At 51.1% G+C, this 23602-nt stretch overlaps 2 protein-coding genes across 3 annotated transcripts in view; both read right to left on the minus strand.

Annotated features, from left to right (window-relative positions):
• The window catches only part of LOC105469473 (organic anion transporter 7), a 169165-nt gene extending 163944 nt beyond the window's left edge, over window positions 1-5221 (minus strand). The window contains exon 1 of the mRNA XM_071074438.1: window positions 5042-5221. The gene's annotated coding sequence lies outside the window, so the exon portion shown is untranslated. The remainder of the gene's footprint in view (window positions 1-5041) is intronic.
• Window positions 5222-12441: 7220 nt separating this feature from the next.
• The window catches only part of LOC105469470 (solute carrier family 3 member 2), a 32176-nt gene continuing 21015 nt past the window's right edge, over window positions 12442-23602 (minus strand). For both annotated transcript variants that reach the window (XM_071074431.1, XM_071074432.1), the window contains 9 exons: window positions 20065-20493; window positions 19439-19612; window positions 18503-18594; window positions 16668-16736; window positions 16503-16561; window positions 15854-16034; window positions 15603-15746; window positions 13086-13169; window positions 12442-12977 (listed from right to left, as the gene is read on the minus strand). In XM_071074431.1, coding sequence (XP_070930532.1) covers window positions 12615-12977; window positions 13086-13169; window positions 15603-15746; window positions 15854-16034; window positions 16503-16561; window positions 16668-16736; window positions 18503-18594; window positions 19439-19612; window positions 20065-20493 — 1595 coding nt within the window. In that variant the 3' untranslated portion in view covers window positions 12442-12614. The remainder of the gene's footprint in view (window positions 12978-13085; window positions 13170-15602; window positions 15747-15853; window positions 16035-16502; window positions 16562-16667; window positions 16737-18502; window positions 18595-19438; window positions 19613-20064; window positions 20494-23602) is intronic.

Here is a 23602-nt window from a genome sequence, read left to right on the forward strand (position 1 = left end):
CTCACTGCAACCTATGCCTCCTGGGTGCAAACAGTTCTCCAGCCTCAGCCTCCTGAGTAACTGGGATTACAGGCATGAGTCACTGTGCCCAGCCTCCTCCTCTTAAATCTGGCCACCATCCTGGCTGGGTGACCCATTCAACTCAATAGTGCCAGTGTCATGATGTCTTCAGCCCCAAGGACCTTATCCTCTACCCTATGTCAGTCAAATCCAGAGCCCTCAACTGCTCCTGCTTCAAGAGCTAAAACCCCAATGTCTTCCCCTCTCACTCTCCCACCCGCTCAGCCTCTCACCTTCCTGCAGGCCCTGTCCTTGGCCATCCTCAGCAAGTGCTTTCCTTCCCTGAACAGCCTGGACCCTGGAATCTTTCCTCAGCACCACCAACACTCACAATCCCGCGGCCCCTTGCTTCTACTAGAAATTCATCACCCTGGGTCAATGCCACCATCCATCTTCTCTGACCCGACACATGGGCATTCAAGCACTGCTGGAAAAAGCTCCCACTGTCTGGCAGATTGGCACCAGAACAAATGCAGGGTTCCTGACCTCTGCTCAGGAGCCTCATGGCGCCACCTCACGTCTTTGTGCTTGTCCTCAGTCAACTCCCTTGCCTTATTCCCAAAAGTGCTTGTTCTCCACTTCCACCTCTCTTCATGGCCGCTATCTCTGGCTTGCTGCCTGCATGATTTCTTTTTTTAAGAGTTGGGGGGTCGGGTGCGGTGGCTCATACCTGTAACCGCAACACTTTGGGAGGCCAAGGCACATGGATAACCGGAGGTCAGGAGTTCAAGACCAGCCTGGCTAACATGGTGAAAACCCATCTCTACTAAAAATACAAAAATTAACCAGGTGTGGTGGTGGGCACCTGTAGTCCCAGCTACTCGGGGGGCTGAGGCAGGAGAATCGCGTGAACCCGGGAGGCAGAGGTTGCAGTGAGCCGAGATGGTGGCACTGCACTCCAGCCTGAGTGACAGAGCAAGACTCCGTCTCAAAAAGAAAAAAAAGAGTTGGGGGGTCTCGCTCTGCCACCCAGGCTGGAGTGGCTCACTGCGACCTCAAATTACTGGGTTCAAGGGATCCTCCCACCTCAGCCTCCCAAGTAGATGGGACTACAGGAGCACACCACCACACCCAGCTAATTTTTTTTATTTTGTAGAAACAGGGTCGGCCGGGCGTGGTGGCTCAAGCCTGTAATCCCAGCACTTTGGGAGGCCGAGACGGGTGGATCACGAGGTCAGGAGATCGAGACCATCCTGGCGAACACCGTGAAACCCCGTCTCTACTAAAAAATACAAAAAACTAGCCGGGCGAGGTGGCGGGCGCCTGTAGTCCCAGCTACTCGGGAGGCTGAGGCAGGAGAATGGCGTAAACCTGGGAGGCGGAGCTTGCAGTGAGCTGAGATCCGGCCACTGCACTCCAGCCCGGGCTACAGAGCGAGACTCTGTCTCAAAAAAAAAAAAAAAAAAAAAAGAAACAGGGTCTCACTGTGTTGCCCAAGCTCGTCTCAAACTCCCGGGCTCAAACAATCCTCCTACCTCAGCCTCCCAAAATGCTGGGATTATAGGCGTGAGCCACCACACCTGGTCTCCATGTTGATTTAAATAAGACAATATTCTCACATTCTTTGTTTGATTAAGAAATCTTGCAGTGACTGGGTTTATTCTACCTCATGGGCGTGGGAGAAGAGGAATGTGTCAATGCTCCCCCTCTGGCTTAACAAAGAAAACTCACCTTCTAGAAAACAGAGATGTGAATTTAAATATTATTGCCAGGGCAACATATTATTAAGGAAGACAAGCAATCAGAACCACAAGCTTTTTAAAAGTTAAAGGTTACTTTCGCAGGACAAAGCAAGTCTCACAAATTTAATTGTCTGACAAGACTCCCTTGTTAGAAATAACGTTTGCAAAGATGGTTTCACATGCACAAAAGAATCTGCTTTCTATTTCTGCTGCTGTAGAAGAACAGGGCACATTTTCTCTTTCTCATACTGAGGTTTTTTTTTTTTGTCACCTCCAGTTAGAAGGACCTGGAGTCTTCAAGGCAGCACCAAGAGAAACAAAGGCAGGCTGAGAGGTTGATCTCAAGCCAGTTGTTCCCACCACCCACTACATGGCAATCAACTTGCAAATGTCTCAAACAGTGGCTCTCCCACACTCCTACATCAGAACTTGTCAAATTTGAGTGTGCATAGGAATCACCTGGGATCTCATTAAAATGCAGATTCCGGGCCAGGCGCGGTGGCTCACGCCTGTAATCCCAGCACTTTGGGAGGTTGAGGTGGGTGGATCACCTGAGGTCAGGAGTTCAAGACCAGCCTGGTCAACATGGCAAAACCCCGCCTCTACTAACAATACAAAAATTAGCGGGGCGTGGTGGCACGTGCCTGTAATCCCAGCTACTGGGGAGGCTGAGGCAGGAGAATTGCTTGAACCTGGGATGGTGGGGATTGTGGTGAGTGAAGATGGCACCACTGCACTCCAGCCTAGGTGGCAGAGCAAGACTCCGTCAAAAAAAAAAAAAAAAATGCAGATTCCAGCGGAGCACAATGGCTCACATCTGTAATCCCAGTGCTTTGGGAGCCTGAGGTGGGAGGATTGTCTGAAGCCAGAGGTTTGAGACCAATCTGGGCAATGTAGTATGATCCCATCTCTACAAAAAGTTAAAAAAAAAAAAAAAAAAAAGCCAGGTGTGGTGATGCATGCCTGTAGTCCTAGCTACTCAGGAGGCTGAGATGGGAGGATCCTTTGAGCCCAGGAGTTCGATGCTGCAGTAAGCTATGATGGCACCACTGACGCCAGCCTGATTGGCAGCAAGACCCTGACTCAGTAGGTTTGGGTAGACCTGAGAATCTGCATTTCCAACAAGTAAGTTGTTACTGTGGTTGCTACTGGTCGCCAGACAGACACTGTGAATAGGAAGGTCTGAGGTGTTTATTCACAATTTCTCCTTTCTCCCCAAACCTCCGACACTTGGAGGTTTATCACACCCCGTAAATCTATACAATTATTATTAATTCTCTATTAATTTTTTGTTTTTTGAGACAGAGTGTCACTCTGTTGCCCAGGCTGGAGTGCAGTGGTGCAATCTCGGCTCACCACAACCTCCGCCTCCCGGGTTCAAGCGATTCTCCTGCCTCAGCCTCCCGAGTAGCTGGGATTACAGGCATGTGCCACCACACCCGGCTAATTTTGTATTTTTAGTAGAGATGGGGTTTCTCCATGTTGATCAGGCTGGTCTCGAACTCCCGACCTCAGGTGATCCACCCCCACCCCCAATCCCCGCCTCCCAAAGTTCTGGGATTACAGGCGTGAGCCACTTCGCCCGGCCCCCTCAGCAGCATTTGACAACATTCACCCCTTCCTCCTCACTTGGTCCCCAGGACCACATCCCTCTGCCCATCTCACTGTCCCCTCACACTTTGTCTGTATTGCTGGCCCACCCCCATTTCTCCAACCTCTGAAGAGCTGAGTCCCTCTCTGCACTTACTCCTCTGACCACCTCCTATTATCTCATGGCTTTAAACATCAGCTGTGCAGAGGACTCCTAAATTCACTTCTCCAGCCCAGGCCTCTCCGTGAACAGCAGGGCAGTATGTCCAGCTGACGCCTTCACATTTCCACTTTAATGTCTAAAATTTCAAAGGCATTAAAGGCCCAAACTCAGCTGCCTATTTCTCCTTTTAAGTCCACTCCTTCTGCAGTCTTCCCCATCTCATTAAATGGCAAATCCAATCTTCCAGCTGCTCAAACCAAAAATCTTAATCACCGTGGGTGAGGCAGAGGTTGCAGTGAGCCAAGACTGAGCCACTGCACTGCAGCCTGGGTGACAGAGCAAGACTCCATCTCAAAAACAAAATTAAAAAATAAAATCAGGCAGGGCTTGGTGGCTCACACCTGTAATCCCAGCACTTTGGGAGGCCAAGGTGGGTGGATCATGAGGTCAGGAATTCGAGACAAGCCTGACCAACATGGTGAAACCCCGTCTCTATTGAAAATTCAAAAATTAGCTGGGCACGGTGGTGGGCGCCTGTAATCCCAGCTACTCGGGAGGCTAAGGCAGAAGGAACGCTTGAACTCTGGAGGTAGAGGTTGCCAAGATCGCACCACTGCACTCCAGCTTGGGTGACAGAGCGAGACACCGTCTCAAATAAAATAAAATAAAACAAAATCACCATTGACTATTTTATTTCTAGGGCCACACTGACCACATCAGCATCATTGTGTGAATATTAAAAGGGTGTCCCAGCAGAGCAGTGACAGAATCATGGGTGCATGATTTGGCAACTGGATGGAGTCGTTTGTTGTTTTTTAGATTTAGGGACTCACTCTGTCGCCTAGGCTGGAGTGCAGTGGTATAATCATGGCTCACAGCAGCCTCAATCTCCCCAGCTCAAGCAATCCTCCCACCAATCCTCCCACCTCAGCCTCCCAAGCAGCTGGGACTACAGGCATGTGCCACCATGCCAGGCTATTTCTTTTATTTTATTTTATTTATTTATTTTTTTTTTTTGAGACGGAGTCTCGCTCTGTCGCCCAGGCTGGAGTGCAGTGGCGCGATCTCGGCTCACTGCAAGCTCCGCCTCCCGGGTTTACGCCATTCTCCTGCCTCAGCCTCCCGAGTAGCTGGGACTACAGGCGCCCGCCACCTCGCCCGGCTAATTTTTTTGTATTTTTAGTAGAGACGGGGTTTCATTGTGTTAGCCAGGATGGTCTCGATCTCCTGACCTCGTGATCCGCCCGTCTCGGCCTCCCAAAGTGCTGGGATTACAGGCTTGAGCCACCGCGCCCGGCCTATTTCTTTTATTTTTTGTAGAGACGTGGTCTCGCTATGTTGCCCAGGCTGGTCTCACACTCCTGGCCTCAGACAGTCCTCCCACCTCAGCTTCCTGAGTAGCTGGGATTACAGTGGAGAGAGCCCTTTGTAAGAAGTAAAAGGTGATCCCCCTTTGTCCTTGAACTCGGGACACGCAAGGGCCATTGCAAATGGAACATGTTCTGAATTTCAGCACCACCCACATCCCACCCAGGGTGGCCAATACCTTCATGCAGCACGCCTTTGTGCCCAGCCACACACATCTTGGCAGAATGTCTCCTGGCGACAGCATTCCAGGCTGTTCCAGTTAAAAGACAATTGTACTTCCTGCTTCTTGGCGCTTGCTTCCTGCCCATTTTCCAAGTCTGGTCCTGCTTCCTCTTGGCAGTTCCTGGTGCCCTTCCAATAAATTATTTTGCTGCTTCAGAAAACCAGGTGCTCCGGCTGGGCGCGGTGGCTCGCACCTGTAATCCCAGCACTTTAGGAGGCCAAGGCAGGCGGATCACGAGGTCAGGAGATCGAGACCATCCTGGCTAACACAGTGAAACCCCGTCTCTACTAAAAATACAAAAAATTAGCTGGGCATGGTGGCAGGCGCCTGTAGTCCCAGCTACTCGGGAGGCTGAGGCAGGAGAATTGCTTGAACCCAGGAGGTGGAGCTTGCAGTGAGCCGAGATCGCGCCACTGCACTCCAGCCTGGGTGGCAAAGCGAGACTCCGTCTCAAAAAAAAAAAAAAAAAAAAAAAAGAAAGCCAGGTGCTCCAACTGATACTATCTAGAAACATGTACAAATCCCTCTCACCCCTCAAATTAAAAAAATCAATTTCTCCACGTTCCCTTGGAAGTGCTCTGGAGAAGATCACCCGGAAACCACGGATGCTCTCCTTGTCAGCAAATCTGAAGGCCACCTGGGACAGTTCTACCAATACCAACTGGCCTCTTCTTGTCTTCCTAGCCCTAGTCCCAGGCTCTGTTCTCTGCCTTCTATATGGGTCTCTCTTCAACTGTCTCTCGTCTATAGATGTTGCCAGTCCTCAGGGCTCCAATCTCACCCTTCCGCCCTTCTCCACCCACACACATCATTTATCCTCATGGCAAATCCCCCACCTCTACCCCCAGGGCTCCCAGATCTTGCCCTCTGCTGAGCTGTAGACTCTACCCTGCTGGAAACCTCCACCTGCAAGGATAAGGGCACCCAGCGTATCTGCACGGAGCTGATCAGCTTTTTCCACCCTCAGCTACTTTTTTTTTTTTTTTTTTTTTGAGACGGAGTCTTGCTCTGTAGCCCGGCCTGGAGTGCAGTGGCCGATCTCAGCTCACTGCAAGCTCCGCCTCCCGGGTTTCCGCCATTCTCCTGCCTCAGCCTCCGGAGTAGCTGGGACTACAGGCGCCCGCCACCGCGCCCGGCTAATTTTTTGTATTTTTAGTAGAGACGGGGTTTCACCGTGTTAGCCAGGATGGTCTCGATCTCCTGACCTCGTGATCCGCCCGTCTCAGCCTCCCAAAGTGCTGGGATTACAGGCTTGAGCCACCGCGCCCGGCTTTTTTTTTTTTTTTTTTTTTTTCTGAGAGGGAGTCTCACTCTGTCACCCAGGCTGGAGTGCAGTGGCACAATCTCGGCTAACTGCAAGCTCCACCTCCCAGGTTCACACCATTCCCCTGCCTCAGCCTCCTGAGTAGCTGGGACTACAGGAGCCCGCCACCTCGCCCGGCTAATTTTTTTATATTTTTAGTAGAGACAGCATTTCACCATGTTAGCCAGGATGGTCTCGATTCCCTGACCTCGTGATCTGCCCACCTTGGCCTCCCAAAGTGCTGGGATTACAGGCGTGAGCCACCGCGCCCAACCTCTTGTTCTTTTTTTGTTCTTTCTCTTGTTCTTATCTGAGCTTGTTACATAGATTCTAGTGTCCCATCCCAGACCTTCTGAATCAGAACATCCAGGAGAAAAATTCAAGACTTTCTTTCTTTCTTTCTTTTTTTTGAGATGGAGTCTCGATCTGTCGCCAGACTGGAGTACAGTGGCACAATCTCGGCTCACTGCAACCTGCAACCTCCGCCTCCAGGGTTCAAGCATTTCTCCTGCCTCATGCTCGGCTAATTTTTGCTATTGTAGAAGAGACAGGGTTTGACCATGTTGGCCAGGATGGTCTCCATCTCTTGACCTCAGGATCTGCCCGCCTCGGCCTCCCAAAGTGCTGGGATTACAGGCGTGAACCACCATGGGAGGCCAAGGCTTTTATTTCTAATCATTGCCCTTGGGCATAACTCAGCAAACTTGGGAAACACTGACCTGCTCTAAGAATAATTTGGGGAAGGTGGCTAAAAATAAACTTTCAGCCAGGCGCAGTGGTCCATGCCAGTAATCCCAGAACTTTGGGAGGCCAAGGCGGGTGGATCAGCTGAGGTCAGAAGTTTGAGACCAGCCTGAACATGGTGAAACCTGTCTCTACTAAAAAAATACAAAAATTGAGTAGGACATGATGGCAAGCACCTATAATCCCAGCTACTTGGGAGGCTGAGGCAGGAGAATCGCTTGAACCCGGGAGGCAGAGGTTGCAGCAAGCTGAGATTGCGCCACTGCACTCCAGCCTGGGCGACAGAAGACTCCTTCTCAAAAAGAGTAATAAAATAAAATAATAAAATAAAAAATAAAATAAACTTCCAAGCTCATACCCTTGGAGATTCACGGCATATCCCCCTTGGAAATTCTGATTTGGTGTAAGTTGGATGGGAAAATTTTTTCCAGAGGATTCTGCATAACCAGGCTGGGGACCACTAATCTGGTTATGATGGGGTAAAGTACAGACAACTTGAGCCATGGCTGTTAAAGCCCTTTGTGCTTCAGCCTCTGGTTGGCTCTCACCACTCTCCCAAGTTGTCCAAAATCATGCTTTATGTCCCAGTTACAGTTCCTCACACTCATCAGGCTGTCTCAACTGAGCAGTGGTGCATAATGTTACCTTACCCGGTGGCCTTTTCCTTCACATGCATAACGTCAATGCCTACTAGTGCCTCAATCTCAGCTCACATGAAGGCTCCAAGAAGCTTTCCCTGATCCCTCTGGGGTTAAACTCCTCCTCCGTCCATCACGGGGCCTGGTGCTCTACAGCCTTTTTTTTTTTTTTTTTTTTTTTTTTTTGAGACGGAGTCTTGCTGGTCACCCAGGCTGGAGTGCAGTGGCACGATCTTGGTTCACTGCAAGCTCCGCCTCCGGGTTCACGCCATTCTCGTGCCTCAGCCTCCCGAGTAGCTGGGACTACAGGCGCCCGCCACCACACCCGGCTAATTTTTTGTATTTTTATAGAGATGGAGTTTCACCGTGTTAGCCAGGATGGTCTCGATCTCCTGACCTTGCGATCCGCCCGCCTCGGCCTCCCAGAGTGCTGGGATTACAGGCGTGAGCCACCACGCCCGGCCGCTCTACAGCCTTTATCTCAGCCCCGATTACTTACACATCTGCTTTCACTCCCCATCAGTGAAGGTCAGATCAGCAGGACAGTATTTTAGGTTCGTTTATGTCCCCAACATGTAGCACATCAATTGGAACCAGAAGAATGGCTCAGGCTGACAGAGATGTCCACCCTGACCCATGATCCAAAGGCAGGTAATTGGCCACGGATCCCAGGAAGGACCAAGTCCATTGGCACATGGGGCTTGACTGTGGTACTAAGGCCTGGGTCCGAACAGCAGCTCCACTGCTGTGTCTAGAAAGGTCCCTTTACTTCTCTGAGCCCTCAGCCTCCATAAACAGGGTCCCCACAGTCCTCCTAGGTGTGTCATAATGACTTAAAAGTGAAAGCCGGCTGGGCGCGGTGGCTCAAGCCTGTAATCCCAGCACTTTGGGAGGCCGAGACGGGCGGATCATGAGGTCAGGAGATCGAGACCATCCTGGCTAACACGGTGAAACCCCGTCTCTACTAAAAAATACAAAAAACTAGCCGGGCGAAGTGGCGGGTGCCTGTAGTCCCAGCTACTGGGGAGGCTGAGGCAGGAGAATGGCGTGAACCCGAGAGGAGGAGCTTGCAGTGGGCTGAGATCCGGCCACTGCACTCCAGCCTGGGTGACAGAGCAAGACTCCGTCTCAAAAAAAAAAAAAAAAAAAAAAAAAAAAAAAAAAAAGTGAAAGCCATTAAACCAATGACTTGTTACATTGTTCTCAGTTTGTGATGCCCTTAACCCTTAAGAGAGGGTCTCAGTGCTTGTCACGTCAAGCATTTGGTCCTTTGGAGGTTGGAAATCGTGGAATTACAGGCATGAGTCACTGCGGGAGGCCAAGGCTTTTATTTCTAATCATTGCCCTCAGGCACAACTCAGCACACTTCGGAAACACTGACCTGCTCTAAGGTTAGAAAACAGGGTCTTGTTCACCCCTGTACCCAGAAAGTTGAGGATGGTACCAGAGACAGAGCAGTAACTCAAACATGCTTGCTAACGGCTGGGCACAGTGGCTCATGCCTGTAATTCCAGCACTTTGGGAGGCCAAGGAGGGCAGGTGAGGTCACAAGTTCAAGACCAGCCTGGTCAACATGATGAAACCGTCTCTACTAAAAATGCAAAAATTAGCTGGGTATGGTGGCGGGCACCTGTAAATCCCAGCTACTCAGGAGGTTGAGGCAGGAGAAGCGCCCGAACCCGGAAGGTGGAGGTTGCAGTGAGTCCAGATACCACTGCACTCCAGCCTCGGTGAAAGAGCAAGATTCCATCTCAAAAATAAATAAATAAATAAAATAGTAAATTTTATGTCATATATCTTACTTTTTTTTTTTTTTTTTGAGACAAGAGTCTCACTCTGTCACCCAGGTTGGAGTGCAGTGGTACAATCATACCTCACTGCAGCCTCAACCTCCAAAGTTCAAGTGATCTTGCCGCCTTAGCTTCCAGGGTAGCTGGGACTACAGGCACATGCAACCATGCCCAGCTAATTTTTTTTTTTAAATAGAGACAGGGGTCTCACTATGTTGCCCAGGTTGGCCTCAAACTCCCAGCCTCAAGAAACCCTCCGACCTCAGCCTTCCAAAGTGCTAGGATTACAAGCATGAGCCACCACCTGGTCTTACTATATTTTTCTTAAGTGAAAATCTCCCTGGTGGTCTAGTGGTTACAATAGGGGGAAAAGATGAAAATTAAATAAGCATATAACCATAACGAGGCTCCATCCATAACAGCACCATGATAAAAACTGTCTAAGAGGGGAGTCCAGGAGGCAGAGGAAGGAGAAAAGGGAGGGCTGGAGCTGGGACCCTGGGAAAGGACATGACCAGGGAAGGGTGGGGAGCCTCAGGAAGAGGCCCAGAGCGGGGAAGAGCCAGAAGGTGGGGCAGTTACTGAGAGAAGGGAAACCCTAGGCAGAGGGAAGCCAAGGCCCAGCAGGCTGGGTGTCTTCTCAGGAACTGTGCTCTGACAGCCTCAGGATCCTGGGCCTTAATTTGGGTCTTTTAATGTCTTGATCTCTCCCCTACACCAGGAAACCCTCAGAGGCCCAGGCCCACTCCAGGACACAGCCCATGGAAAGTGAAGCCTGCACCAGTGACCTGCATTCTTTTTTTTTTTTTTTCCCGAGACTGAGTCTCGCTCTGCTGCCCAGGCTAGAGTGCAGTGGTGCGATCTTGCTCACCGCAACCTCCACCTCTCAGGTTCAAGTTCTCCTGTCTCAGCCTCCCGAGTAGCTGGGATTACAGGTGCCCACCACCGCGCCCAGTTAACTTTTGTATTTTCAGTAGAGATGGGGTTTCACCATATTGGTCAGGCTGTTCTTGAACTCCTGACCTCAGGTGATCCAACTGCCTTGTCCTCCCAAGGTGCTGGGATTACAGGCATGAGCCACTGCGCCCAGCCGGCTTTCTTTTCTGTGAGAAAGCTGAGAGCCAAACTAACCCCAAGGGCCACGAGGCCTGTGCAGATCACTAGTACTGCAACAGGATCCCACAGCAAATACTGCGGATCTGCTTGCAAAATAAATGCAGGACCAGCCGGGCGCGGTGGCCTGTAATCCCAGCACTTTGGGAGGCCGAGGCCGGTGGATCACAAGGTCAGTAGATCGAGACCATCCTGGCTAACACGGTGAAACCCCATCTCTAATAAAAATACAGGACCCAAATACTTCTTACCACCTGCACTACTACCATCCTAAAAAGTATTCTAGGTTGCAGGAACAAACCATCTTAACTGGCCTCCCTGCTTGCTGGCTAGTAACAGCCAGTGAGTCTGTTAAATTCCAAGTGAGACCATGTCACTCCGCTCAAAACCCTCCAACAACTCCCATTCCACTCCCTCAGACCCTATGGGTAGTGAAGAATTAATCTTACTTGGAAGTCTGGCCTTTACCCTCGGCTACTGGTAAGTGCCTTCTAGACCCATGGAATGTCCTAATAGGAGTGAGCTTTGGGGACAGGCAACCTCTGGGGGAAATGGAGACAACTAAAGGCCTTAGCCCAAAATCCCCGCAGGGGCTGAAGACTAAAGGTCAGCCACAGAGCACTATGTGATTAAGCACCAAGGGAATTCGGCACACCCAAGGATCAAGTGAGCTTCCCTGGTTGTACCTCCATCATGGCCGGGAAGAGGTACCAGGACTCCATTGCAAGAAGACAGCAGGAAGCTTCCTGTTTACTTCCCTCCGACCCTGCCCTAGGCCTCTCATCCTTTGGCTGGTTCTGGGCATGCTTTTGCTGTAATAAAACCATAATCCCGATACCTTCCTGAGTTCTGTGAGTCACTCTAGTCTATTACCTACTGAAGGTGGTCATGGGCACCCCGAACTTGCAGCTGGTATTGAAGTGAGGACAGACCAGTGGGGACCATGCCCTCCAACCGTGTAGGCTGCCAAACTCTCTGCACCCTGTGTGACCACCTTATTACAACTGTCATGATCTGCCCACTCCGACGAGACTTCATCCCTTACTCCTCTTCTCACTCATATCAGCCAGGCTCCCACCCCTCGGTCCCAGGAAGCCCCTTCCCCAGATACTCACCAGGTGAACTCCCTCACTTATTAGGCCTTTACTCACACATCACCTCCTTGGTGAGGCCTCCTCTGGCCCCCCTCCACCCTGAAACACCTTTCCTGCTTTACTTTTTCCTCCATAAAAACACTGTCACCGTATCCACCGCACTACAACTGCTGTGTTTTTTTCTTTGCTCCCCACAAGAGTATCAGCCTCAAGGAGGAAGGAATTTTTGTACCGTGTTCCCTGCTGTGACCCCAGAACAGGGATAGTTTCTGACATGTGCTGAGTGTTCAACAAATTCTTGAACGCATGACTTCTAGTATCCTTTAGAAATACCTTTTAAAAACCAGACCATCACACCCCTACCCTCCGTGAAAGGCCGAGTCTGCAAAAACAGGAAAATTAACTATGTTTGTCTAGATAGAGCCCTTTGCTGAGGGAGATGAAGTTAACAGTCGGCAAGACCAAGGATGTCCAGAGAGCCCTGTGGCCCGGCGTGGGTGAGGCACGGGTGCTATCCCAGCCCTGACACCTCCATGCTGTTGACTTTGGGAGGACCCCCTTCTCTGGGCCTTGGTCCCTACGTAAATAACGAAGTAGTTGGAGCAGCAGACTCATGGGAGGGGAGGAAGGAGAGAAATCCCTGCTATGAGAGATGCAGAGGGAAGACAGGACCTCACCAGGCAGGGGTGACTTTTATTTGAAGGCAGAAAACACCCTATTTGGGGGTTCATTTATAATCTGCAACCATTTTGTTGTTGTTTTTTAAAAAAGGGGAAAAAAGAGAAAAACCAGAACCCAAAGGGTCTAGGAAGGAAAGGAGGGTAGTGGGTCCACGTCAGGCTGGGGTCAGGCCACATAGGGGAAGCGGAGCAGCAGCCCTTCGTGAGGCTCCAGTTTCAGGCGTTCCAGCTCAAGCGGGGAGCCCTCCTCACGGCCTGGCTGGGTGCTGAGCACAAGGTCAGCCTTGGTTGGCAGGCTGGCGCTGGCGGGCAGGTCGGAGGCCTGCAGCCCAGCCGAGAGGCCCACATCCCCAAAGTTAAGCACTACCAGAAAACGCTCATTCTGGTCCCAGTGGCGGATATAGGAGAAGAGTCCAGGCCCAGAGGAGAACGTATGGAAGTCCCCATGCAATAGGGAGCGCTCCTTACTCCGCTGGTCACTCAGCTGCCGGAACAAGGAAAGGAGGGAGCCAGGGTCTTCACTCTGGCCCTAAGAATGATAAACACATAGCGGAAGCATGTGAGAGGTTCCCCGGTACAGACTTCTACAAGCCCAGCCGCCTCCCCTGGTCATGTTCTACCCATCTAAAACTCTTACCTTCACAGTCATGTTGGCACTTACAGCCCCTGGGATGTCGGGGAAGCTGGACTCATCCCACAGCATGACTGGAGCCTCCACAGGCTGAAATGCAGAGAAAATAGGACTTAAAAAAGGCCTGGGGTCAGGCATGGGGGCTCACATGTGTAATTCCAGCACTCTGGAAGCCCAAGGCAAGAGGATCGCTTGAGCCCAGGCATTTGAAACCAGCCTCAGCAAAATAATGAGCCCTGATCTCTACTACAAAATTTTAAAAAATTAGCTGGGTGTAGTGTCCCTATAGTCCCAGCAACTGGGGAGGCTGAGGAGGGAGGATCACTTGAACCCAGGAATTTGAGCTTGCAGTGAGCCATGACTGCACCACTGTACTCCAGCCTGGGCAACAGAGTGAAAACCCTGTTTCAAAAAAAAAAAAAGCCCTGGGCCCACTGTCCCTTATCCCTCTTCCCATTCCCATCCTCATCGATATATAACCTCCCCTACTTATGTCTGGCTTTTTTTTTTTTTTTGAGACGGAGTCTCGCTCTGCTCAGGTTGGAGTGCAGTGGCTCGATCTTGGCTCACTGCAACCTCTGCCTCCTGGGTTCAAGCGATTCTCCTGCCTCAGCCTCCCGAGTAGTTGACTATAGGTGCTCGCCACCACACCCAGCTAATTTTTTTGTATTTTTAGTAAAGACAGGGTTTCACCATGTTGGCCAGGCTGGTCTCGAACTCCTGACCTCAGGTGATCCACCCACCTTGGCCTCCCAAAGTGCTGGGATTACAGGCATGAGCCACCACGCCCGGCCTGGCTAACTTCTGCTGCATGAGTGAGGCAGGCTCCCACCTCAGGGTCCTCACACATACACTGTTGCGCCCCAGCCGAGAGCTCCCAGATGACTGCCAGCCAGCTCTCTCACTTCCCTCAGGTATCTGCTTGGTTATCTTACCAGGTCTCCCATGGCTGCTCTCTATAAAACAAGCCCTATCATCCCCTAGTCTCTAGGCTACTTACCCTGCCTTCTTTTGCATAGCACTGATCAGCAGCTGGCATTTTATTTAGGCATATCTAGTTATCTAACCACCTCCAGCTCTCTTGTGCAATGCTGTATCCTCAGCGTAACAGATAAAAATTATTCTATAAACATCTGTGGAATAAATGAATAACTGGTCCTATAAACATCGTGCTGATGGCAGGGTGCAGTGGCTCGCACCTGTAATCATAGCAGTTTGGGAGGCCAAGGTGGGAGGATCACTTGCGCCCAGGAGTTTGAGACCAGCCTGGGCAACACAGTGAGACCACACCTCTACAGATTTTAATAATTAGCTGTGGCCAGGCACAGTGGCTCACACCTGTAGTCCCAGCACTTTGGGAGGTCAGGGCAGGCAGATCGATTGAGCCCAGGAGTTGGAGACCAGCCTGGGCAACAACAGTGAAACCCTGTCTCTACAAAAATTAGCTGAGCGTGGTGGTGTGTGCCTGTATTCCCAGCTACTTGGGAAGCTGGGAGGCAGAAGTTGCAGTGAGACATAATCGCACCACTGGAATCTAGCCTGAGCAACAGAGCAAGACCCTGTCTCCAAAAAAAGATTAGCTGGGCATGGTGGCACACACCTATCTACGGTACATATCCCAGCTACTCAGAAGGCTGAGGTGGGATGATCACTTCAGCCTGGGAGGCGGAGGCTGCAGTGAACCAAGATCATGCCACTGCACTCCAGCCTGGGCAACATAGTGAAATGCTGTCTTTAAAAAAAAAAAGTCGGGCATCAACAGTAACCCTGTGTCCAAAGCTTGCGAATGCCTTTGTAGTAGTATCCCACCATGTATTTCTTTCTTTTTCTTTTCTTTTCTTTTTTTGAGAAGGAGTCTTGCTCTGTCACCCAGGCTGAAGTGCAGTGGCGCAATCTCAGTTCACTGCAACCTCTGCCTCCTGGTTCAAGTGATTCTCCTGCCTCAGCCTCCTGAGTAGCTGGGACTACAGGCGTGCACCACCACGCCTGGCTAATTTTTGTATTTTTAGCAGAGACTGGGTTTCACCATGTTGGCCAGGCTGGTTTCGAACTCCTGACCTACGGTGATTCACCCGCTTTGGACTCCCAAAGTGCTAGGATTACAGGCGTGAGCCACTGTGCCCAGCCACTGCCATGTACTTCTCTACTTATTTGTCTGGCTCCCTCACTAAGCTATGAGCTTCCGAGGGCACAGAGTCTAGCACAGTACCCACTGTCCAAAGAATAAAGGAATGAATAAATGAATGGTGGCTACCATAGCAAACATCTGCCAGGTACCAGGAATTACCATTAAAAACATGCCCTCATTTAATGCTAATCACCCTTCAAGAAATGCAGTAACACAAGGGATGACCAAAATTCAGAAAGGTAAAATAATCTGCCCAAAGTCACACAGCTACCCAAATACTGACTAGGAATCAAATGCGTTTTCACCCCAAGGCTCACGTCTATCTGCCGCCATCCCCAGAATCATCATAAGATGGAGAAACAACCTCCCTGTGATAGACAGACAACGAGCAGTACCTGTCCAGGAAGGGCAGCTGCCTTCAGGCCAATCTCATCCCCGTAGCTGAACACAGGGGTCCCTGGCAGGGTGAAGAGCATCAGCTGGTAGAGTCGGAGAAGTTGAGCCGGCAAGAAGGAAGTCAGGAGCCCTGCCTGAGACAACTACAGGGAGAGACACTCCGGTGAGCCCCATAACCCACCTCTGCCTCCGTCTCCCAGCAACGCTTTCTTCTCCCATCTGCCCCCTTTCCCACCAGCATGGTACTCACACTCCAGCTGCACCAGCGATTGCCAGTGGCATTCAAATACTGTGTGACTAGGGATTTTGTATGCTCCCCAGTAAAGCTGGAATCAGACAGGTATGAGCTGGTCAACAGCAAGTCTTTGTTGGATTCGAGTAGGCTCACGATCTGCTGAAGGTCGGAGGAGTTAGTCCCTGCAATCAAGAGCCTGCAGAAGGGAGGGAGGGGGTCAAGGTTAGTATAAGAAAGAAAGAACGGGGCCGGGCGCAGTGGCTCACGCCTGTAATCCCAGAACTTTGGGAGGCTGAGGCAGGCGATCACCTGAGGTCAGGAGTTCGAGACCAGCCTGACCAACATGGAGAAACCCCGTCTCTATTGAAAATACAAAAATTAGCCGGGCGTGGTGGCACATGCTTGTAATCCCACCTACTCGGGAGGCTGAGGGAGGAGAATCACTTGAACCCGGGAGGCGGAGGTTGCGGTGAGCTGAGATCGTGCCATCGCACTCCAGCCCAGGCAACAAGAGCGAAGCTTCGTCTCAAAAAAAAAAAGAAAGAAAGAAAGAATAAAGGTAAAGAAAGTTCTCTAGACTAGGAATCCCCCCTTCTTAGGCCTAGCACTCCACTGAGGGGTTCCCACAATGGAACTCAGTCAGCAGAATGGCACCCGCACCCACCTATCTTCACTGAAGCCCTTGGTGATGTTTTCCCACTCAGCCAAGAATGAGGATGCATCCTAGAAAGAAAAAAGTAGAATCAAGGAACAGGGAATATTACTAGGCTCTGGCTGAGTCCCTCTGTTCTCGCCCAAGCTTTGTCCCTAATGTGGAAAGGGAACTCACCTTCAGATTCTCTATGTCCCGAACCTGGAACCCATCCACGCCAGCTTGCAGCCAAAACTCCAGAGCATCCTATACGGGACAGAAGAATAGAGGACAGACGTCGATTCTTAGGAAAAGGCTCAGAAAATTCCAGCCCACACTAAACCTCACCCACCCCACACTTCCCCGGGAGCTGGGGAGAGAGGCCTGTGCCTTGCCTCTGTCTTCCCCACCTGCACTACAAAGGTTTAGCCTTTGGACCCTTCCAGTTCTACCCTTCCACTGATTTTCTTAGTGCTACAGCATGTTAGTTCTCTATTCTTGCCTCTGGCAAATCACACAGCTTCACCTTTGAAAGCTACAGAAAAGGCACCAGAGAAAAAGTACATCCATAAACAAAACTTCGTTTAACACTTAGCATTGGAGGCCGGGCGCGGTGGCTCAAGCCTGTAATCCCAGCACTTTGGGAGGCCGAGACGGGTGGATCACGAGGTCAGGAGATCGAGACCATCCTGGCTAACACAGTGAAACCCCCTTTCTACTAAAAAATACAAAAAAACTAGCCGGGCGAGGTGGCGGGCGCCTGTAGTCCCAGCTACTCGGGAGGCTGAGGCAGGAGAATGGCCTGAACCCGGGAGGCGGAGCTTGCAGTGAGCTGAGATCCGGCCACTGCACTCCAGCAAGGGGGACAGAGTGAGATTCCGTCTCAAAAAAAAAAAAAAAAAAAACACTTAGCATTGGAATGTTAGTGTATCTATCTTAGAGATGAAGAAACAGAGGAGCAAGGAGACACATCCACGGTCATTCACAATCAGTGAGCAGCAGACAGGATCTAAAATGTCAGTCAAGATGGCCCCTCTCCCAGTTTCCTGAGGTCTGGGGAAGGTGTGAGCACAATAGCTGCTCAGAGCAAGGCCAAGGATGAAAGATTGAAATTCAAAGCACAGCCCCAGGGCAGTTTAGATTTGAAAAGAGGCCAGTGCTGCAGAATGGAATCCTGGCAGTCATCCTGCACACACCACAGAACTTCACCCTCACTCTCCTATTCTTCCCTTTCTCTGGGCCATGTACCCTCTCCTCTGGTCTCCATTTCCATCTGAGACCCTCATGCCAAACCATCCAAAAACATTCCCTCATCAGCATCTTTTAACAGGTCCCCTAGTAAATGGCAAGGCCTAAACTGGATGATCCCAGGGTCCTACCCAAATGCTGGGAGTCTAGACTTCTATCTTAGAATCACAGCTACCAGCAGGGTCAGTATCTTCTTCCATTTTTGTTCTACCCATGCGGAACATGTCAGTGTCCGAGCACCCAGACATCAGGAGCTAGGGTAACATTCGAAGTCCTACTCCTAGCCTGCTGAGCATAGATCTGAGCCTATGGCAAATTAGATACCTTGCTGGTTATACAGGGAATTGGAAAACATCTATAAAATCCTTGGCACAGTCCCAGACACAGAGTACCCCAGTGCTTATCATTTCAGACTGGGCTCTAGTCCAAATACATCAAACAAGAACTGGGAAACCAGTCAGGACAGGATTCCCACAGAGAAAGGGCTTCCTCTCCCAAAAGAAAGAAAAATCAAACTTCCAGACTGACATCTGAGAAGGTCCCTTCCTGTCACTGTCTCATCCTCAGAGTCAAGGAAATAAGAAAAATAAGAGGTCAGAAAAGGAACAAGAAAAACAGATGTGCTGTTGGCCTATCCTTTGGCTATAGGAGGAGGCATTCCTGCTTGGTCCCAAGGAGCAAATGGACCCTCAGCTGCAGCCAGGCTGGGTCTACAGGGCTTGCTGTGAAAGGACCATTCCAGCCCCAGCATCTGACTTCCACCAGCCATCAGCTCCAACACTCACCTTCACCTTGGTGGCCACACTGTCAACCTGGGTGGAGAACCACAAGTTCTCACCCCGGTAATTGGGAGTGAGGTCCAGAATGACACGGATGCCTAGAATAATGGAGGAAGACGCAGTTATGAGACAGTCTGTGAGTTAAGGGGAAACAAGGAAATCACAAACGCAAGTCACTGAGTGTTTCCTATCTATTATTTGGTACAAAAACTTGAATTTGAACCCTGGCAAAATTCATTCCATTGAAACAGATGTGAGCAAGGGCGGGCCTTAAGATACCGGAAGGCAGGCCAGGCGAGTTCAAAACCAGCCGGGTCAACATGGTGAAAATCGTCTCTACTAAAAATATAAAAATTATCCCGGTGTGGTGGCACATGGCTGTAGTCCCAGCGACTCAGGAGGCTGAGGCACGAGAATCGCTTGAACCCCAGAGGAGGAGACTGCAGTAAGCTGAGATCGTTCCACTGCACTACAGCCTGGGCGACAGAGTGAGACTCCATCTCAAAAAAAAAAAAAAAAAAGATATTGGAAGGCAGAAAGTTTATAGTGCAGAGAAGTGGCCCCTGTGTTCCCCACTCCCAAAGTGAACCTTTTTAAACATGTGTCTATACTGAGTTGTAAAACAATATTTGGGATTCTTCCCCCGCAAAGAACCTACTGTTTTACAAGTTTAAAACCACTGGTTTAGTAAATATCTACATTTTGCAAATAAAGGCACTAAAGCCCGGAAGTTAAATGACCTGCTCAAGATCCCACAGCCAAATAGAAAGCCCCCAAACGACTGGACAAATCCATTTTGGGCTGAAGACTAACAAATCTCCCCTCTACCTGCTTTAGGAAAACTCAGAGCTAGTTAGGAGGAAACGAGACAAAAGTTCTATCCTACTTTTCCTCTGGCCAAGTCCTTTCTAGCTGTTTCCTTGGGAACCCCAAGATACCCACTCTTTTTTTTAGCCGATTGCAAGAGACTGTCAAAATCTTCCTTGGAGCCAAAATTGGGGTCGATCTGCACCAAGTCGGTCTGAGCGACATCGTCCTTCTGGTTCTTGTGAAGTGGGCCCAGCACAAGGCCCTTCACCTTCAGAGAGCTCAGGTAATCGAGACGCCCCTTCAGACCTGAAATGGGGGGCTGGGTTAACAGGTGAGGCCCCTCTGAGGGGCCCCTGACCTCTCTACTCTCCCTTCTCCCAGAGCCTAAGGATGGGACGGGGAGCGGGGAGGGGGGAGAGGGGGTGACGGGGAGGCAAGGCTGAATCACGAGACTCAGAGGAGCTGATGTAAGGACTCCTGCACATTACTTGAGAAACCGGTTGCAACTGGCTTCTGGCGCCGCGGGGAGGGAGGACGCTGAGTCACCCACCCTCGTGACAGAGTGAGGGGCGGGTCGGCTTTCTTCAAAGAAAGGAGGGAAGGGCAATGTGCCGGGGAGGGGGTGGGGGAAGAGGGAACGGTCGTCGGTACCGGATGGAGGGGAGAACCATCTAGATCGTCTGGGGACAGGGGAGGGGGTCGGTGCAGGCCACCAGATTCAACCCGGGGCACCCGGGGCGGCGGCGCGCTGCACTCACCCGCCAAGTTGCCCGAGCCGTGGCCCTGGAAGGCCTGAAGGTCGCCGATGCGGTAGAGGGCGCCCGTGTGCCACCACTTCTGCGCCGGTAGCTCGCGACAGCGCGGCGCCCGCACGATTATGACCACGGCACCCGCCAGCATGCCGAGCCAGCCGAGCCAGAAGAGCAGCAGCAGCACCCAGCGGGTACGTACCCAGCCGGGACTGCCCGCCACCTTCAGCAGCTCCTCCTTGGACAGGCCCGTGAACTTAGCGGCGGCTGCTGCCTCCGCCTCGTCTTCCGCCACCTTGATCTTCACCAGACCATTCTTCTCGGCTCCCACCACGGCCATGGCAGCCCCAGACGCCGCGTTCATCGGCTGCTTCTCGGGTTCTAACTCATTCAGCTCCACCTCCTTCATATCCACCTCGGTGTCCTGGCTCATGGTGCCTGCAGAACCGGCGACACGACGAAGCTTGAGGTCAGATGGTGGCTCAACCCCTGCCCGGACCCTCGGACCCAGAACGGTCTCCCGGCCTGTGTGCCTCCGCGCAGCTTCGGCTACTGCATCTGCTCAGCAACGGGCGCGGCCTCTGGGAAGGGGCAGCGGAGCCCCGCCCCGGCCCGCCCCTTAAGGTGGAACCTCGGGGACTGCCCCAGCAGTGGGCGGCTCAGGGTAGTAAAGTCAGGAACACGCCTCCGACAGTACTTCCTGCGTCGTCCAATTTCTCATCTCCAACTTGTCTAAACCTAAGGTTCTTTTCAACCTGACTCTAGGAAGGCTTGGCACGGAGCCACCTTTAAGTGGACGAGGCCTGTGATCCTCGCCCAAATCCCGAGGCCCCTCCAGTGTCCTTTAAGCCTTACCGCCCCCAAAGGCCCCTCTTCTTCCGTTCCGGCAGGCTAGTAACTACCCCAACACCATCCTCCATTTGCCCCTGGTTCACCGCCGGGTTTTCCCAACTTCGCATGGCTCCTTGCGCTGTCAGAGGCAGCCAGTCGCAACTTCTGCCTTTTCCCCCACCAAGGCTTGCCCTCTCAGGCCTCTGGGACTTGGCGCTAGACCTCTGCTTCCATGCACGGCTTACTCCCACTCGTTTTTCAAGACTCATCTTGAATTTATTTCAAGTAATTCCTCATGCAGCAACTATTTATTGTGTACTCACTACAATACTTTGCTTTGTTAACTTTATTGAATTAACAAGAATCCAGTCTTCTTCACAGTACTTTAAAATGAACTGTTTGGGCAGGAGAGTTGAGGTAGACACCCCGCTTCTTATCCTACCCCACCCCCAGCTGCTAGCACGTAGATGTTTGGCACCTAGGAATCCAGAAGAGACTGCTAGGGCTGTAACGAACATAACAGAGCTAGGTCTCATTTTAAAATAAATACATTTTAAAATTATCTGGGCCTGGCTGGGCATGGTGCCTTCTTCCTAGAATAGACCAGAAGATGCCATGGCCAGACTCTTTCCCACCTTGCAAGGTCTATCACGGTCATCCCAAACTCCACCACGGTCCTGTCTCCCTATCACTTCACTATGTTAGGCCTTGGAGGCAGCTGATACTGCAAAGGCTTTGAAGAAGCCTAGAATTCCCTCCACAGGGTCCTTGGATTGAAGTGGGGCAGAGAAAAGGTTCACAGCAGGAAACCACCGGACATCAACAGCATGAGGTGCCAACACTCTCAGGAACTCCTCGTTCCTAAACAGTGCCAGCTGGGCTACTTTCAGAGAGGAGCTGGAGGAGACCGGTTCTTTCGCCCTTTCCCACCTAGGCTGGAAGCCAAGATTGCTGTGTATTTGGAAGAAAGCAAAAGCCAAGGTCTTAAGTAATAGCACAGAGAAAAGGATCATCTTCTGCTGGTCCCCTCCGCAACCCCAGGCAGCCATCCTCATCCCCACCCTAGGAACAAGGGGTGCAGGGGGCAGCCCCTGGGAGAAGGCGAGCAAGTGCGTTCAGATCAGTGCTCAAAGATGATAAGAGGTCCAAGGTACCCTGCATGTGCCGGATAAGAAGTGCCAACCAGAGGTTCTGAATGGACTTTATCTCGAGCACAACTGCTCAAGGCTGGGCGCAGTGTGACTCATGCCTGTCACTTAGCCCTTCAGGAGGCCAAGGAGGGAGGATTTCTTGAGGCCAGGAGTTTAAGACCAACCTGGACAACATATTGAGACCCAATTTCTAAATAAATAAATAAATAAATACATTTTAAAATTATCTGGGCCTGGCTGGGCATGGTGCCTCACACCTGTAATCCCACCTGCTAATCCCTGTAATCCCACTTCTTACACTGTGGCATGAGAATCCCTTGAACCCAGGAGGTAGAGGTTGCAGTGAGCCGAGAATGGGCCTGGGTGACACAGCAAGACTCTGCCTCAAAAAAACTAACAGGCCAGGTGTGGTGGCTGACACCTGTAATCCCAGCACTTTGGGAGGCTGAGGGTGGCAGATAACTTGAGGTCAGGAGTTCGTGACGAGCCTGGCCAACATGGTGAAACCCCATCTCCACTAAAAATACAAAAATTAACTGGGTATGGTGGCACGCGCCTGTAGTCTCAGACTTGGAGGGGTGAGGCATGAGAATCGCTTGAACCCGAGAGGCAGAGGTTGCAATGAGCCAAGACTGCGCAGCTGCACTCCAGCCTGGGTGACAGAGTGAGACTCTGTCTCAAAAAAAAAAAAAAAAAAAAAAAATCTGTGACTGGTGATGTGTCCCTGTAATCCCATGAGGTACCAACATTCAAGGGAAGCAAAAGCAGGAGGATCACTTGAGTTCAGGAGTTTGTGAGGCTGCAGTGAGCCATGGTGGCACCACTGCATGCCAGCCTAGGAGACAGAGCAAGGCCTCAGAACAAGGTTGAGAACTGTGGGGTCAGAAGCTGTCTTTGAGATGGTCCAACATGACACAGTATCTCACTCACAGACCCTCATGGCTCCAAATGACTCAAGTCAATTCCTTTATTTTTTGAGACAGGGTCTCACACTGTCACCCAGCATGGAGTGCAGTGGCGCGATCTCAGCTCACTGCAACCTCTGCCTTTCAGGTTCAAGCGATTCTTCTGCCTGAGCCTCCCCAGTAGCTGGGATTACAGGAGGCGTGCACCACCACACCCGGCTAATTTTATATTTTTAGGAGAGACGGGGTTTCACGTGGTTGGCCAGACTGATCTTGAACTATTTCAGGTGATCTGCCCACTTCAGCCTCCCAAAGTGCTGGGATTACAGGCATGAGCCACCGTGCCTGGCCTGAAGTTAATTCCTTCTGCATGCATAAAGAGGATAACAGCTTGCCTCTCCAATCTTATAAGCTACCACCGCTTCACAGGCACTATCCTCCAGCCTTATCAGCCTTGAAACACCTGCCAGTCTCACAACACACCAGGCTTTTTCAGGTCTCTGCATCTTGTACATGCCCTACCTCTGCTGTTGGCACTTCCTATTCGTCCACTCAACCTCATGAGTTCCTATTCATTCAAGATCTAGCTCAAGTGACAGCTTTTCTCAATTCCCCAGACAAAATTACTTTCCCTCCACCATGCATCTGCCTCTGCTACAA

The sequence above is a fragment of the Macaca nemestrina genome, chromosome 12 (genome assembly GCF_043159975.1).
Source record: "Macaca nemestrina isolate mMacNem1 chromosome 12, mMacNem.hap1, whole genome shotgun sequence".
Lineage (NCBI taxonomy): Eukaryota > Metazoa > Chordata > Mammalia > Primates > Cercopithecidae > Macaca > Macaca nemestrina.